Source organism: Psittacula echo (assembly GCF_963264785.1).
Source record: "Psittacula echo genome assembly, chromosome: 3".
Lineage (NCBI taxonomy): Eukaryota > Metazoa > Chordata > Aves > Psittaciformes > Psittacidae > Psittacula > Psittacula echo.
Window position 1 is genome coordinate 34,831,670 of NC_137736.1, and position 14,075 is coordinate 34,845,744.

At 48.6% G+C, this 14,075-nt stretch overlaps 1 protein-coding gene across 1 annotated transcript in view; it reads right to left on the minus strand.

The window, feature by feature from the left end:
• The window catches only part of LOC308218973 (cystathionine beta-synthase-like), a gene marked incomplete at both ends in the record, with an annotated part of 39,071 nt that extends 28,424 nt beyond the window's left edge, over positions 1-10,647 (minus strand). The window contains 2 exons of the mRNA XM_080613513.1: positions 1,375-1,534; positions 10,568-10,647. Of these exons, the coding sequence (XP_080469639.1) occupies positions 1,375-1,534; positions 10,568-10,647 (240 nt within the window). The remainder of the gene's footprint in view (positions 1-1,374; positions 1,535-10,567) is intronic.
• Positions 10,648-14,075: the final 3,428 nt, after the last annotated feature.

Here is a 14,075-nt window from a genome sequence, read left to right on the forward strand (position 1 = left end):
GCCGCTCCTGGCTACCCGGGCTGCCTGCTGTGCCTGCAGAGCCCAGCTGAGTCACAGCAGCCAGACCAGACACCAGCACGGTGTTGTGGCTGGGTCACACAGTATCACGCAGTATCACAGTATGCTAGAGATTGGAAGGGACCTCAAAAGATCATCTAGTCCAATCCCCCTGCCAGAGCAGGAACACCTAGATGAGGTTACACAGGAATGTGTCCAGGCGGGTTTCGAATGTCTCCAGAGAAGGAGACTCCACAACCCCCCTGGGCAGCCTGTTCCAGTGTTCCGTCACCCTCACTGAGAAGAAGTTTCTTCTCAAGTTTAAGTGGAACCTCTTGTGTTCCAGTTTATACCCATTACCCCTTGTCCTATCATTGTTTGCCACTGAGAAGAGCCTGGCTCCATCCTCCTGACACTCCCCCTTTATATATTTATATACACTAATAAGGTCACCCCTCAGTCTCCTCCAAACTATAGAGACCCAGCTCCCTCAGCCTTTCCTCATAAGGGAGATGCTCCACTCCCTTAATCATCTTAGTTGCCCTGCGCTGGACTCTCTCCAGCAGGTCCCTGTCCTTCTTGAACTGAGAGGCCCAGAACTGGACACAATATTCCAGATGCGGTCTCACCAGGGCAGAGTAGAGGGGAAGGAGGACCTCTCTCGACCTACTGACCACCCCCCTTCTAATACACCCCAGGATGCCATTGGCCTTCCTGGCCACAAGGGCACAGTGCTGGCTCATGGTCATCCTGCCGTCCACTAGGACCCCCAGGTCCCTCTCCCCTACACTGCTCTCTAACAGGTCGTTCCCCAACCTATACTGGAACCTGGGGTTGTTCCTGCCCAGATGCAGGACTCTACACTTTCCCTTGTTATATTTCATCAAGTTTCTCCCTGCCCAACTCTCCAGCCTGTCCAGGTCTCGCTGGATGGCAGCACAGCCTTCTGGCGTGTCAGCCACTCCTCCCAGCTTAGTGTCATCAGCAAACTTGCTGACAGTACACTCAATTCCCTCATCTAAATCATTGATGAATATATTAAATAATACTGGTCCCAGTACTGACCCTTGAGGCACTCCACTAGATACAGGCCTCCAACTGGACTCCGCCCCATAGACTACAACTCTCTGGCTTCTGTCCTTCAGCCAGTTCGCGGTCCACCTCACTACCTGATCATCCAGACCACACTTCCTCAATTTAGCTATGAGGATGCTGTGGGAGACTGTGTCAAATGCTTTGCTGAAGTCAAGGTAGACCACATCCACCGCTCTGCCATCATCCATCCACAATGTTATTTCCTCATAAAAGGCTATGAGGGTCCTCATGACCTAATTTATCTGTGGCTCCACACGTGAGCGCAAGGGCAGCCTGAATTACCGTTTCTGCCATCCTCCTCCTGCCCGTTTCACCCACTTGGCTGGAGCTCCGTGGAAGCAGCACGTCAGGACTACCTGAGGTCAACGTCGTGCTTTCCCGGTGGCTTCCACACTGGCCGGGAGGATGTGGCTGTGGTTTGCTCCTGGGTGTTGGGCTGTCCCTGAAACACAGAAGTACACCACACTGCTGTTCGAGCACCACCACGGCGTGTGGTCAGGCTTGCTTCTCAGCCAGAAGCCCTAGAGAATCTCTGAGGATGGACGTCAACAACCTCATTTTGCCACCTGGCCGCACGACTGCAGCTTGAAGCAGAGCAGCAGGAAGCAGACACTGGATTGCCTTAACATCAGACACTGTTGTCCTCTGGACACACCAACCCCAGTCTCACAGAAAGCAGAGAGACACCATGAAGGTACAAGGATGCTCATGCCAAAATGGCTTGGACCCTGCAGCCAACAACAACTCTTCCAGCAAACATTGTCTCCCAGTGCTCTTCCCCCCAAAATCTGCTCCTTCTTGGGAAGATTAAGGGAAAAATAATAAAAATGTTATTTCCTTGCAAGCCAGGATTTGTGTTGGCCTTGAGTGTGTCTCCCCCAGCAAATCCTTGTTTACCTAATGAATTAACTGGGAAGGAGCAAAAGTCATCTGTGGGTAAAGAAGAGATAAGCCGCAGCGTATCAGAGGAGCTTGCACGCTTTCACAACTGAGGTCATTGGTTACCAACCAAACTGGAGGCAAACTGGTTTACAAGTATCTTTCTTTCTCTTGTTTTCTTTTTCCTGGTGATGCCCATCTTGACCATTTCACAGTTAGGCGGAAAGAGAGGAAAGGCAGGGGGCTGAAATTATTAGAGCTGCTTTTGTGGGTCTTTTCCCTCTTTGCCAGCATGTTGCTGACATCATCAGCCCAAGGGAGGCTGACATGGTCTGTGGGGCCCTATATAAGCTCCCTTTTCCCTCCAGCCCCAAATATGTGGGCATGCTGACTGTGAACCATCTTCCCCTGGGGGCTCCCCTGGGGGTTCAGGAGCACACTGAAGCCCTTCAGGCACTCACCTGAAGACAGCAGCATCCAAGCTCCTACCTTGCTGACACCAAGAAGTGCCACAGGCTGCAGGATCGCCCCTGCCTCGAGCAGCCAACCTGGCCCAAGAGCCAAGAGTTGGAGGCAGCATGCCATGCTGAGGTGGCTGGTGCTGGAGGACTGCATGGGCTGAAGAGCATTACTGGCTTTCTGCCTTCTAAAATAACGATTGCGTTTTGCTCATTGTGTTCAGTTCCCTTAACATCTGATATAAAAACAATGGCAAGAATGGGCTTCTCATTTGTTTGCTCACCCAAAGCAGATACAGATGTGCTTTCTTAGATGCCTGGAGAGCAAAGAAACAAGACCTGGCCCTTGCCAACGTCTTTATTCCTCTCTGCTGGAGGATTTCTCATGTATCTCCTCAAGGGTTGGTTAACTCCTGGTGTGGTGCTGCAGCACTGTGCAGATCTCCTCCTAGTTATGAATCACTTCAAAAATCTCTGCATCACTGTGCCCAGGGTCTGGATTTAAATTGTGTCTGAAACCACTGTGGTTCTGAAGGTAACCTTAGAAATTACCCGAACTGTAGGAACCCCAATACTGTCTATGTGAAATGGCAGATGACCTGGTACAGTACCAGTGGGAAGAATCTGACTTTCCCCTATCTTTTGGAGGCCTTGACATTACACCAGTCAGCTGCTCCCCTGCTATGGTCTCAGCAGTCACATCCATAAACATGCAGGCTGGGTGGCAAATGTGAGCAGAAAGAGGCATGGACAGTCTGGCTGCAGCCAGGAATGGCTGAAAGGAGCAATATCCAGTGCAAATGTCTCCCCACACTGCCTCCACTGCAGTTTTCAGTCACTTCATGTCATAAATCGAAGATACGTCCCCTCTTGATTACCAAAACTCTCACCTACTATAGAATCACAGAACAGTTAGGGTTGGAAAGGACCTTAAGATCATCTAGTTCCAAACCTGCTGTCCCAGTACTACTCCTAAACCCTGCCTGAAACTTCATTTGATGAAACTGATCATCTGATCAGGCTGTCAAACACATCTGACCTGTGGCAGGTACCCTGTAATGGCCTTGCTGCTTTCCTAGATAGAGAAGCTTGATGTGGCACTGTACAAAGGATAAATGAAAATATCTATTGGAGCTGGTAGGGAAGCCAAGAGATCAGGCATGTAACAGTCCTGTAGTTGTTGCCGCTCACTGAAAACGTATGACAAAGAGCATAGGCTAATGTTTATAGAGTACTTTGCAGATAGCGGATTGTAATTATTAGGTTATCAGACTGCACTGATAACATCAAAAGGAAGAAAATCAAGACACTCATTAATTCAAATGCAGGGAAAGTAAGATGAACCCAGTAGGGCACAGAGAGTTTCACGAGAACCTGCCCCACCCAAAGCAAAATGACATTTTCTTACTGTATTTAAAGAAAACCCCAGCACTGCTGTCGCTGAGCACGACAAATGCAACATTAGTTTAACAGAATCATGGAGTGACCCAGGCTGGAAGGGATCTTGTGAGGTGCCCAGTCCAGCCTCCTGCTCAGAGCAGGGTCAGCACTACCTTCAGCCCAGGTTGCTCAGGGCTTTTTTCCCTTGAAAACCTCCATGGATGGAGGCTGCACAAGCTCCCCAGACAATCCTCTCCACCACCCGACTGGCCTTGTAGTGCAAAGCCAGAGCCTCCCCACGTTTCAGCTTCGTTCAGACCTTTCTGACAGCGCAGACACTCCCTGGATCAGCGTCAACCTTTGAACAGGCTGAGAAGCAAAGGGTACCAGATTCCACCTCTTTACATGCTTTTCCACAACATAGACAAAGTTACCTGGTCAGTAGGTATGGCTCCCATGCAGTCTGCCATTGGAAAAGCAGTGTTCTGTAATAGCTAAGCCATACTTACCACCTCCAGCGTATCAGCTGTGTGCCTTCGCTGCACTCCAACACTGAGCTTATATATGCCTGGTGGCAGGGGACACCAATGGGCTGCGGTAAGCACCCTGCGCGAGGACGCTGATTGGGTCCTGCCCCACGCCTAAGAATGCCCAGCACACCTGATTGCTCTCCAAGCGTGAATAGGGGTATAAAAAAAGATGAGCAATTTATTGTTAGCTTTAATTCACACTTATCTTCAGAAGTGCTGTCAACCCATCTCTCAGTGATCCTGTTGTGGTTTTATCCTTTTGTTTCTGATATGATTTCATGTCTTGTGCTTAAACCTGGCTCGTCTGTGCCTTGCTGAATCAGGTATAAGCAATGACATCTATGGCATATTGCATTAGATGCTGTCTGATACAGGCTGTCTGTGTCCTCTGGGAACCTGTGGTTAGTCTCCATACCACCTCCAGCCCTAGAAACCTCTTTTTCTTGCTAGCTCCAGCTCCTCATGCAGCTGCTTTACCATTAAAAGAGCCAAGAGCTGTGAACAGCTTCTGCTCCATGGTGATTCCTAAATGCTGGCTGGGTGTTTAGGACACTAGGTGAGTGCAGATTTACTGAAAGAGGAAAAGCCCATGGGAATTTCTGTCCTTCCTTTACCTGCTCCTCCCCAAAGCCAGGGCAGTGCACAGAGCCACATGGCCCAGGCTGGGGCAGTGCACCCCCAGAACACAGTCATGAAGGAAACTTCACCCCTATTCAGACATTCAGGTGAGAATAAGGCTTTTTGGAATGCTTATTTTGGAATTAACCTTTCAAAGACACAACTGGTGTCAGTATTAGCACAGGAATGACATTACCTTTGGTCTTTTTGCAATAAATGAACTCTCTGGAAAACATTGCCAGAGGTAATCCATTGCAGAAGAATCTTGTGGGCTATCTGATGTGACGCAGAGCATGGAGGTCTCTTGTAAAGAGGCTGCAAATAACCGTAACCCCTGCAAGAATTGTGTTTTCTGGGCACTGCAGTTACAGAATAACCCAGCCACCCTTCCTGACTACCTCCTGAAGCATCGTGTGCTTCAAGTGAGGCCACATTGAAAACTAAGGTTCTTCCCTTCAGCGAGCAAACAGCAAGAAATGGTGATCTTTTCAACTTAAAATTAAACCCAGATTTAGATGGGTATTGGAGGGACAGAAGGTCTTTTTTAAATAAAATACTTTGTTTAGAGAAGTAGGTTTTTAATGAAAGTCTTTTCAGAAAAAGTCTAAATGGCAAGTTTGGAGACTGGGGAAAATAGAAAATCCCCCCCACTTCCCCTTTTCTGGGGCAAGGTAAAAGCTGTAGCTACATCCAATGAGGATGCTCAAGTCATCTGCCACCATCCCCAGAGCTGCTATTTGGTCTGTGTTCAGCATCACCAGCTGCACGGGCACAAAGTGAGGTGAGGACAGAGGGCATTTTGACATGGGTTCTCCTGCTTTGCCTGTGCCTGAGTTGAGCGCAGAGGAGCTGGCCCATGGGGGACTGGCTGGGGTCTGCACTGGCATCCATGGTCATGCTTCCACTCCACACAGGCACACCAAGCACTTCACAGCCTGTGCACGTAATAAAAACATGTCCCGTGGGCACCTAATCCTACCTTGCCATCCTGTAGTGCTTGTGTAAGCATTACTAAGTTGAAAAAGCACACGAGAGCACATCACACAGCCTTCCATTCCAGCTTGCACTGTACTGCCCTTTATCTGAACAGTTACCTTGTGGCTTTTTCCCTGCAGGATCCCGCTGACTAAACAGCAGCGTCCTCAGGCTGGGAAGCAGCAACCAGAGAGAACCAGCCAGGGTCATAAAAAGAGAGGGAGGGAGGCACAGGGAGTGACAGGGGTGGCTGGGCACGATGGGATGGCTCCTTGCTCTCACAGGAAGGTGTGGCAGAGAGTTCGTGCCCGTGCACAGGGAGAGGACCTCTGCTTTTAAAGTGTCATCAAAAAGACTCTGCAGAGGTGGTTTCATGGAACTCACCTTGGCAGGGTCAGGAAGGGACACAGCACTCAGGTTTTACTGCTGGGTGCTTGGGACATCTTTTGTGACCACAGAGACACCCCTTCGGTGAATTTTTAGCTGGGGACAATCAGGTTTTAAATCAGGTTCTGGGATCTGATGTACCAAGTAGGAAGAAATCCATGTTTTTCCCTTCCATGTAATTTAAAAATCAAAATGGCTTTGCACAGTCCAAGACTGAAATGGGTTAGGAAAGTTACATTTTTGTTACTGCGCTGAGGAAGCCATTCAGGCCCTTCCGCTTTGCAAGAGGTCAGCATTTGCTTGTACAACCCACAGATACTTTAAGTGCATCTGCTGCTGGTGGCTGTAAGAGAGCTATGCTCCAGAGACCGACATGCTTTTCTCCAGGGGGAGAGCAGGCATGCCTTTCTTAGGAGGATAGGGGAAGGAGCCCAAGGCACGAGCAGCTCCAAACTCACCAGATTTCACTCCTTTCACAGGTCAGATCTGCTCTGCTTGCACTGGTCAGCACATTCCTGTATCCTGATGAGGCCAAAAAGCAGAGTGGTGTCACTGTGAATCAGCAAATGGCCTTCACTCCTCTTTCCCCGTGGATATGAAGTGTCTGTTACAAACCACATAATGCAGGGAATATAAGGGTGGTTGGTGCATGCAGGCCACTTGCTTGTTTGTCTGGCCATACAAATCCAGCTGGTTACTACGGGAAGAGGCAGCATTTTTCCAAAGCCTGAGAGTTGGCAGGTGTGAAAGAAGATGTATTTGTTTGAAGCAGCTATGCCGTCTTTTCAGCTGGGGAAACAGTAGTGCAACCTGCAGTGCAAAGAGCACTTGGCTTTTCACCTGAATAGGGGTAGATTTTTTCCTATGACTGTGGCAGGGCAGCACAAGTGATGGCAGGGGAGTTGGCTGGGCTTCTTACTGCCACACCACAGGTCAGGTCCTGCAGGCTCTCCCCTCACTCACCTTTCTCTAGCACTACATCCACCAGGTGACTCAGAGTTTGGCACCAACCAAAGCAGTGGTTGGACATAGCCATGACACATGGGTCTCCCTCATCATTCCCCCCAACCTTGAGGATGGCCCACATCCACAGGGATGGCTCAGATTTGCAGGAGCTGCTGCTTGATGTAGTGGCTATACCCAGCTGAGTAGGGAGCTGCAGTCCTCCCTCCTATCCCCCTTCCAGCCATCCCCGTCACACATTGCTTCCTCCATTACAAATACCTAGAAAAACAAATCACAAACCTGACTTCATTGATGAAGTAGTGTGGTGTGTGGGGAAAACTGTGTTTCAGCTGGATGTAGTCTGCAGTGCAGTTCACTGTGCAGAGTCAGGGCAGCTTTGAGGACAAGCTGGGGCCCCAGCAGGCAAGACAGGGTGACTGGGTTCACAGCTGGGCATGGGCACGGCTATAGCACAGCTTTGGCAGCAACTGAGGGAGACAGCCTGGGCTCTGGGGGACCCCCATCCAGAGCATCCCCAGTGTAAGTGCTTAACCCCACAGCAAGCAGGACAAGGACCCTGGTGCAGGCTGGGCTCCTTGTGCCATGGCACACAGCTGCTTTCCTCTGCAAAGCTCCATTTCCAATGAGCCCGTATAGATAAAGAATGCCTTCAGGAACATTTAATGAGTAAAGCTCAGACAGATCTACCTTTACTTTGCAGTGGCAAAAGGTAGTGCATTTCCATCAGCAATACAAGTGTGGCTGTTGTTTGTTTTTTAGTTCCCAAAGAGAATTTATTGCTTCTGCAAGGTACCGTTCTGGACTGAAGTCCTCCGTTTATCTCCAGAGCCAGAACAGCAGATTGTACCCAGTAATTTTCCTGTGCTGGTGACCCACAAGGAGGGGCAGCTCCACAGCTGAGGCCAGTTCAGTCTCTCAGTGGCGCCATTAGCTGCCAGGCACTGCCTCAGCTCCCAGGAAAAGCCAAGCCTCCTCCTGCAAAAATGGGGTGTCCCCAAAAATGATGACTCCCTGCAGGCAACACTCAAACCCTGGGACTGCTGCTAAGTGGATGACACCTGGATGTCTCTCTCAGTAGCTGCACTGGCTAAAACCTCTCCTGATCTGCCTCGCTAGGGTAGTTTTTAACCAGTGCATGTGTCTGTTTGGGATGGCAGCCCCGAAGCACAGAGCAGGGTTCCTGGCTGGGGCAGGCATGCCTTTAACCTGTTGGCAGGTGGAACTTGATCCCCTGTGCTGTCTGCTGCTCTCTGTGCCTGGTTAGCCTTTGGCCTTTCTGCTGGAATGCTCTTTCCTTGCACGGGTGAGCCAGGGAGCGACATCAGCCTTCTGCGTATCAGACTGCGATATCAGGATCCTTTTTACCAAAAGGTGAAGATAAAGTGACGATCTGCACTTCCTGCTGGCAACAACAGCATTTCAACTATCATGGAAAGGATGTGCAAGGCAAAAAAAGTTTGGTGTGCCATTTGCCTGCTGTGTCAGTCACCCCCTCCTGCTGGAGAGTGAACTGGATCAGCAGCAAGAAGATAAAGCTGAGAACAGAACACAGTCTGAGGAGGTAGATGAACACTTGACATGCAGGCGAGTGAGCCAGCAAGGAGTTCATGCCGCACACCTGCGGGGCTGGCCTGGCGCCCAAGGCTGGCAGAGGAAGCCCCCTGCACCTCTCTGCCCACTGTGTCTCTGAGATGGAACAACACCCTGGTCAACATGGTCCTCTGCTGTGTGGATGAGGCTGAGCAAGGACTGACCACATAAAGAAATGGGGACCAAAAACCAGGGGATAAGGTGTTTACTCACTTGCCTAGCAGACATGAACAGCTTTCACTGCAGTCTAACTTGAGCAATTGACCAAGAAGCTGAGTGACAGCACAAATACATTGCTCTGAAATAACATAGGCAGCCCGTTTGTTTTCTCCCAGCTGTTCCTTATCCACAGAACAACACCCATGCACCTCACTTGAATTTGTACACCTTTTAACATTACAGCTTCACCATTAATCTCAAGACATTGCATCAACCCAGGCTGGCCTGTAGCCCATGCATTTATTCAGAAACATTATCCAATTGACCCCATGGACACCTGGTGCTTATAGGAACTTCAGCAGTGGCATCTGAGCCCTAGCTCTACATCCTTCCTTTCCTGCCCTATATAGACACCAGCCATGAGAAGCAGATGCTGGGCCAGCCCACCATCAGTCCTGCCATATTGGCAGCTCTCTGAAGACAGAAGAAAAGAACCACAGTCTTGCAGTCCACACATTGAAAGTGAGAGGTCTTCTGCATCCAATAAATATTTTTCACAGCCTGCGGACTAACACTGTCAACTTGAACTGGCATTAAAAAAAACCAGTCACTGTGCAATCAAACTTCTTTTACTGAACTCTTCACATTGCACGTGTGTGAATATCTATGCAATAACCGCACATAGTACTGATTTTTCCCAGCTTCTTAACACATAAGAAGTCTTGCCTTTGTCATGGTCATGTGTTGATACCACAGAGCAAGAAATGTGGGAAAGAAAACTTTGGGATGGCAGTGGCAATGCTGGGCAACTCCTGACAGCGAGCAGCTTGTGTGAAATTCATAATGACAAGCCACGTTTTCACAAACCATTCAGTGAGGAGCTCGGAGGGTGGCAGATGGAACTGGTCTGGCTGCTTAGAGGAACCTCAGGTAGACAGAGCTCTGGAGTCAGCCACAGCTTGTGCAAGAAGTGGGAAGTAACATTGGGTGCGATGACTTCAAAATGATACTGAAGTCATTGCCTGATAACTGCTTGCAAAATACTATACAGATTTTACTGGATAATTGTCTCCAGGTGAGAAAAAAGAAGTATGCTCAGCATGTAAAGCTGGGTGAAGAAGGAAGGGGAGTAACGGCCAGAGTGATGGTGTTCATCTTCCCAAGTACCTGTCACATGTGATGAAGCCCTACTCTCTTGGAGATGGTTGAACATCTGCCTGACAATGGGACATGGTGAATGAATTCCTTGTTTCGCTTTGTCTGCATGGGTGGCTTTTGCTTTACCTATTAAAAACTGTCTTTATCTCAACCCAACAGTGTCCTCACTTTTACCCTTCAGATTCTCTCCCCCATCTTATCAGGTGGGAGGTGAGCAACTGGGTGGGACTTAGGTGCCATTTGGGGTGGAACCATGGCAGTCCTTTTTGGTGCCCAATATGACTAGAATATGCTAAATCAAATTTGTAGGTGTTACTGCAGTTTAGCTATTAATCAGCAGGTTTCTGTGCTTGCCACAGGGCTTGCTTGTCTTACTGTAAAGGAGTCCCATGCTTGTTAGTGGCTTTTTCGCTTTTGCTGCTCTTCTTATCTTCCTCTGCTGTGCCCAGGAACATTCTGATAACGGCTGCGGCAATGTGCCTGGGCTGGCAGATGGCCAGGGCATCACTGCTGTTTCTGTGCTGCTGTACCCAACAGGTTAGAGCTCAAGTCAAAGGGACTGTGACCTGTGGATGAATCCACACTCTTGCTTTTCTGATTCTCTCTCATCCTGGCAGCGGGGAATTAGCAAGAAGCTGTGTGGTGCTTAGTTGCTGGCTGGGGTTAAACCATACCCCCAGCTGAGGTAAATAGAAGATACAGGCACCCACTTCAGAAAAAAGTACAGTTCTACTCAAGTTCTACTCTAGGCTTGAACTTCAGGTCAAAGGCCAACCACCCACCCTGCAATGTCTTTCCTGGTTCTGAAAGTATTTGAAACAAAGAGAGGAGTTCAGAGTTAATAAAGCCCTACTACTACCAGCCAAGACCAGGCTAGTAACAACATTCTCACACATGCAAAAAATCATCACTCTCATAAGCTTTTCACAGAATCACAGAACATCAGGAATTGGAAGGGACCTCAAAAGATCATCTAGTCCAATCCCCCTGCCGGAGCAGGAACACCTAGATCAGGTTATACAGGAATGTATCCAGGCGGGTTTTGAATGTCTCCAGAGAAGGAGACTCCACAACCCCCCTGGGCAGCCTGTTCCAGTGTTCCGTCACCCTCACTGAGAAGAAGTTTCTTCTCAAGTTTAAGTGGAACCTCTTGTGTTCCAGTTTATACCCATTACACCTTGTCCTATCATTGTTTGCCACTGAGAAGAGCCTAGCTCCATCCTCCTGACACTCCCCCTTTATATATTTATATACACTAATAAGGTCACCCCTCAGTCTCCTCTTCTCCAAACTATAGAGACCCAGCTCCCTCAGCCTTTCCTCATACGGGAGATGCTCCACTCCCTTAATCATCTTAGTTGCCCTGCGCTGGACTCTCTCCAGCAGGTCCCTGTCCTTCTTGAACTGAGGGGCGCAGAACTGGACACAATATTCCAGATGCGGTCTCACCAGGGCAGAGTAGAGGGGAAGGAGGACCTCTCTCGACCTACTGACCACCCCCCTTCTAATACACCCCAGGATGCCATTGGCCTTCTTGGCCACAAGGGCACAGTGCTGGCTCATGGTCATCCTGCTGTCCACTAGGACCCCCAGGTCCCTTTCCCCTTCACTGCTCTCTAATAGGTTATTCCCCAACCTGTACTGGAACCTGGGGTTGTTCCTGCCCAGATGCAGGACTCTACACTTTCCCTTGTTATATTTCATCAAGTTACTCCCTGCCCAACTCTCCAGCCTGTCCAGGTCCCGCTGGATGGCAGCACAGCCTTCTGGCGTGTCAGCCACTCCTCCCAGCTTAGTGTCATCAGCAAACTTGCTGACAGTACACTCAATTCCTTCATCTAAATCATTGATGAATATATTAAATAATACTGGTCCCAGTACTGACCCTTGAGGCACTCCACTAGATACAGGCCTCCAACTAGACTCCGCCCCATAGACTACAACTCTCTGGCTTCTGTCCTTCAGCCAGTTCGCAGTCCACCTCACCACCTGATCATCCAGGCCACACTTCCTCAGTTTAGCTATGAGGATGCTGTGGGAGACTGTGTCAAATGCTTTGCTGAAGTCAAGGTAGACCACACCCACTGCTCTGCCATGATCCAACCACCTTGTTATGTCTTCATAAAAGGCAATGAGGTTGGTCAAGCACAACTTCCCCTTGGTAAAGCCATGTTGACTGCCCCTAATGACCCTCTTATCCTTGATATGCCTTGAGATGGCACCAAGGATAAGGTGTTCCATCACTTTCCCAGGGATGGAGGTGAGGCTGACCAGTCTATAGTTACCCGGGTCCTCCTTCTTGCCCTTTTTGAAGACTGGAGTGACATTTGCTTTCCTCCAGTCCTCAGGCACCTCTTCCGTTTCCCAAGACTTGGCAAAGATGATGGAGAGTGGTCCAGCAATGACTTCAGCCAGTTCCCTCAGTACCCGGGGGTGCATCCCATCGGGACCCATGGATTTATGGATGTCCAGATTGCTTAATTGCTCCCTAACTCAGTCCTCATCAATTAAGGCAAACTCCTCCAATTTCCCGACTTCCTCTGGGTCCTCAGGGGTACGGGGCTCCTCAGGACAGCCTCCAGCAGAGTAGACAGAGACAGAGAAGGCATTCAGCAACTCTGCCTTCTCTGTATCTTCTGTCACCAGGGCACCCATCCCGTTCATCAGTGGGCCAACCTTGCCTCTGGTGTTGGTTTTATCTGCCATATATTTGAAAAAACTCTTTCTGTTGTCCTTGACCCCTCTCGCCAGGTTTAATTCTAAGGAGGCCTTAGCTGTCCTAGTTGCCTCCCTACATCCTCTGACAACAGCCTTATATTCTTCCCAAGTGGCCAGCCCCTCCTTCCATGATCTGTAAACTCTCCTCTTCCATTTGAGCTTACCCAGCAGTTCTTTGTCTAACCAATTCTTTTGTATGAGAGAAAATTCAACCCTGCAGAATTCTTGTCCCCTTCTCTTTGCTGCCTTCATCTCAACTGTGGGAAAGATCTCTGGAAAGATTTTCAGCCATTCAGCAACTCCATTTATTTACCCAGTTTCTCTGGTCAAACAGGACTGTTGCTGTGAACAAGTGTAGCTGATGGCCACTGTTACCTCTCTATGCCAGAGTAGAAAGGGAGACAGCTCCTGCTCTTGACAAACCACACAGGCAGAGCGGTGGAGGTACATTTCTTTGGACAGTGTGGTAATCAAAGGATGCAGTGAAAAAGGAAGTAATCATAGAAATAAGTCTCTCCCGGCCTTCCCTGTAGATTAAAAATAGATATTAAAATATATCTGTCTACAGTATTTGAAATGATTGGGAAAGAAATTTAGGAACTTGCCTGAAATACTGATGTCTCAAGGAAAACCATTCACTGACTCCTTCTGCACTAAGAAACATCACGGATGTTAAAAGTGCTAAGATCAAAGACCGTGTCCTTAACTCTGTTAAATTATTTATTATTTATGACCTCTTGGGAAGCAGCTCAAAAGTACAGTTTGAAAGATGAGTTATTAGGCTCTGCCAAGCAACAACAGAGGTAAGACAAAGTTGTTCAGCCTAGAAAAAGCCAAACCAGATTTGAAAACAGCCTCTTTAATACACAGGTACACACATCTGATTCTCCCACTAGTTCAGCCTTCCACAAGTTACAGCACTCAAGCTGGGGCTGCTACTACAGTGAGGGGGAACAGTGAGGAAGAAATCACTACACAGCATAATGGTAAACAAACAAGAAACCAAACAAAAAAAAAAAATCATCCATCCTTTAGAAACATTATTAAAGTCACACATTTTAGACTTAGTGATTTATTCCAGAGCCTTGAGAAAAGTCTTAAATCTTAAGGAAGTATATGAATTTAATGCTTAAACCACAGTTAAAGGTAAGTATGAGTCACATTA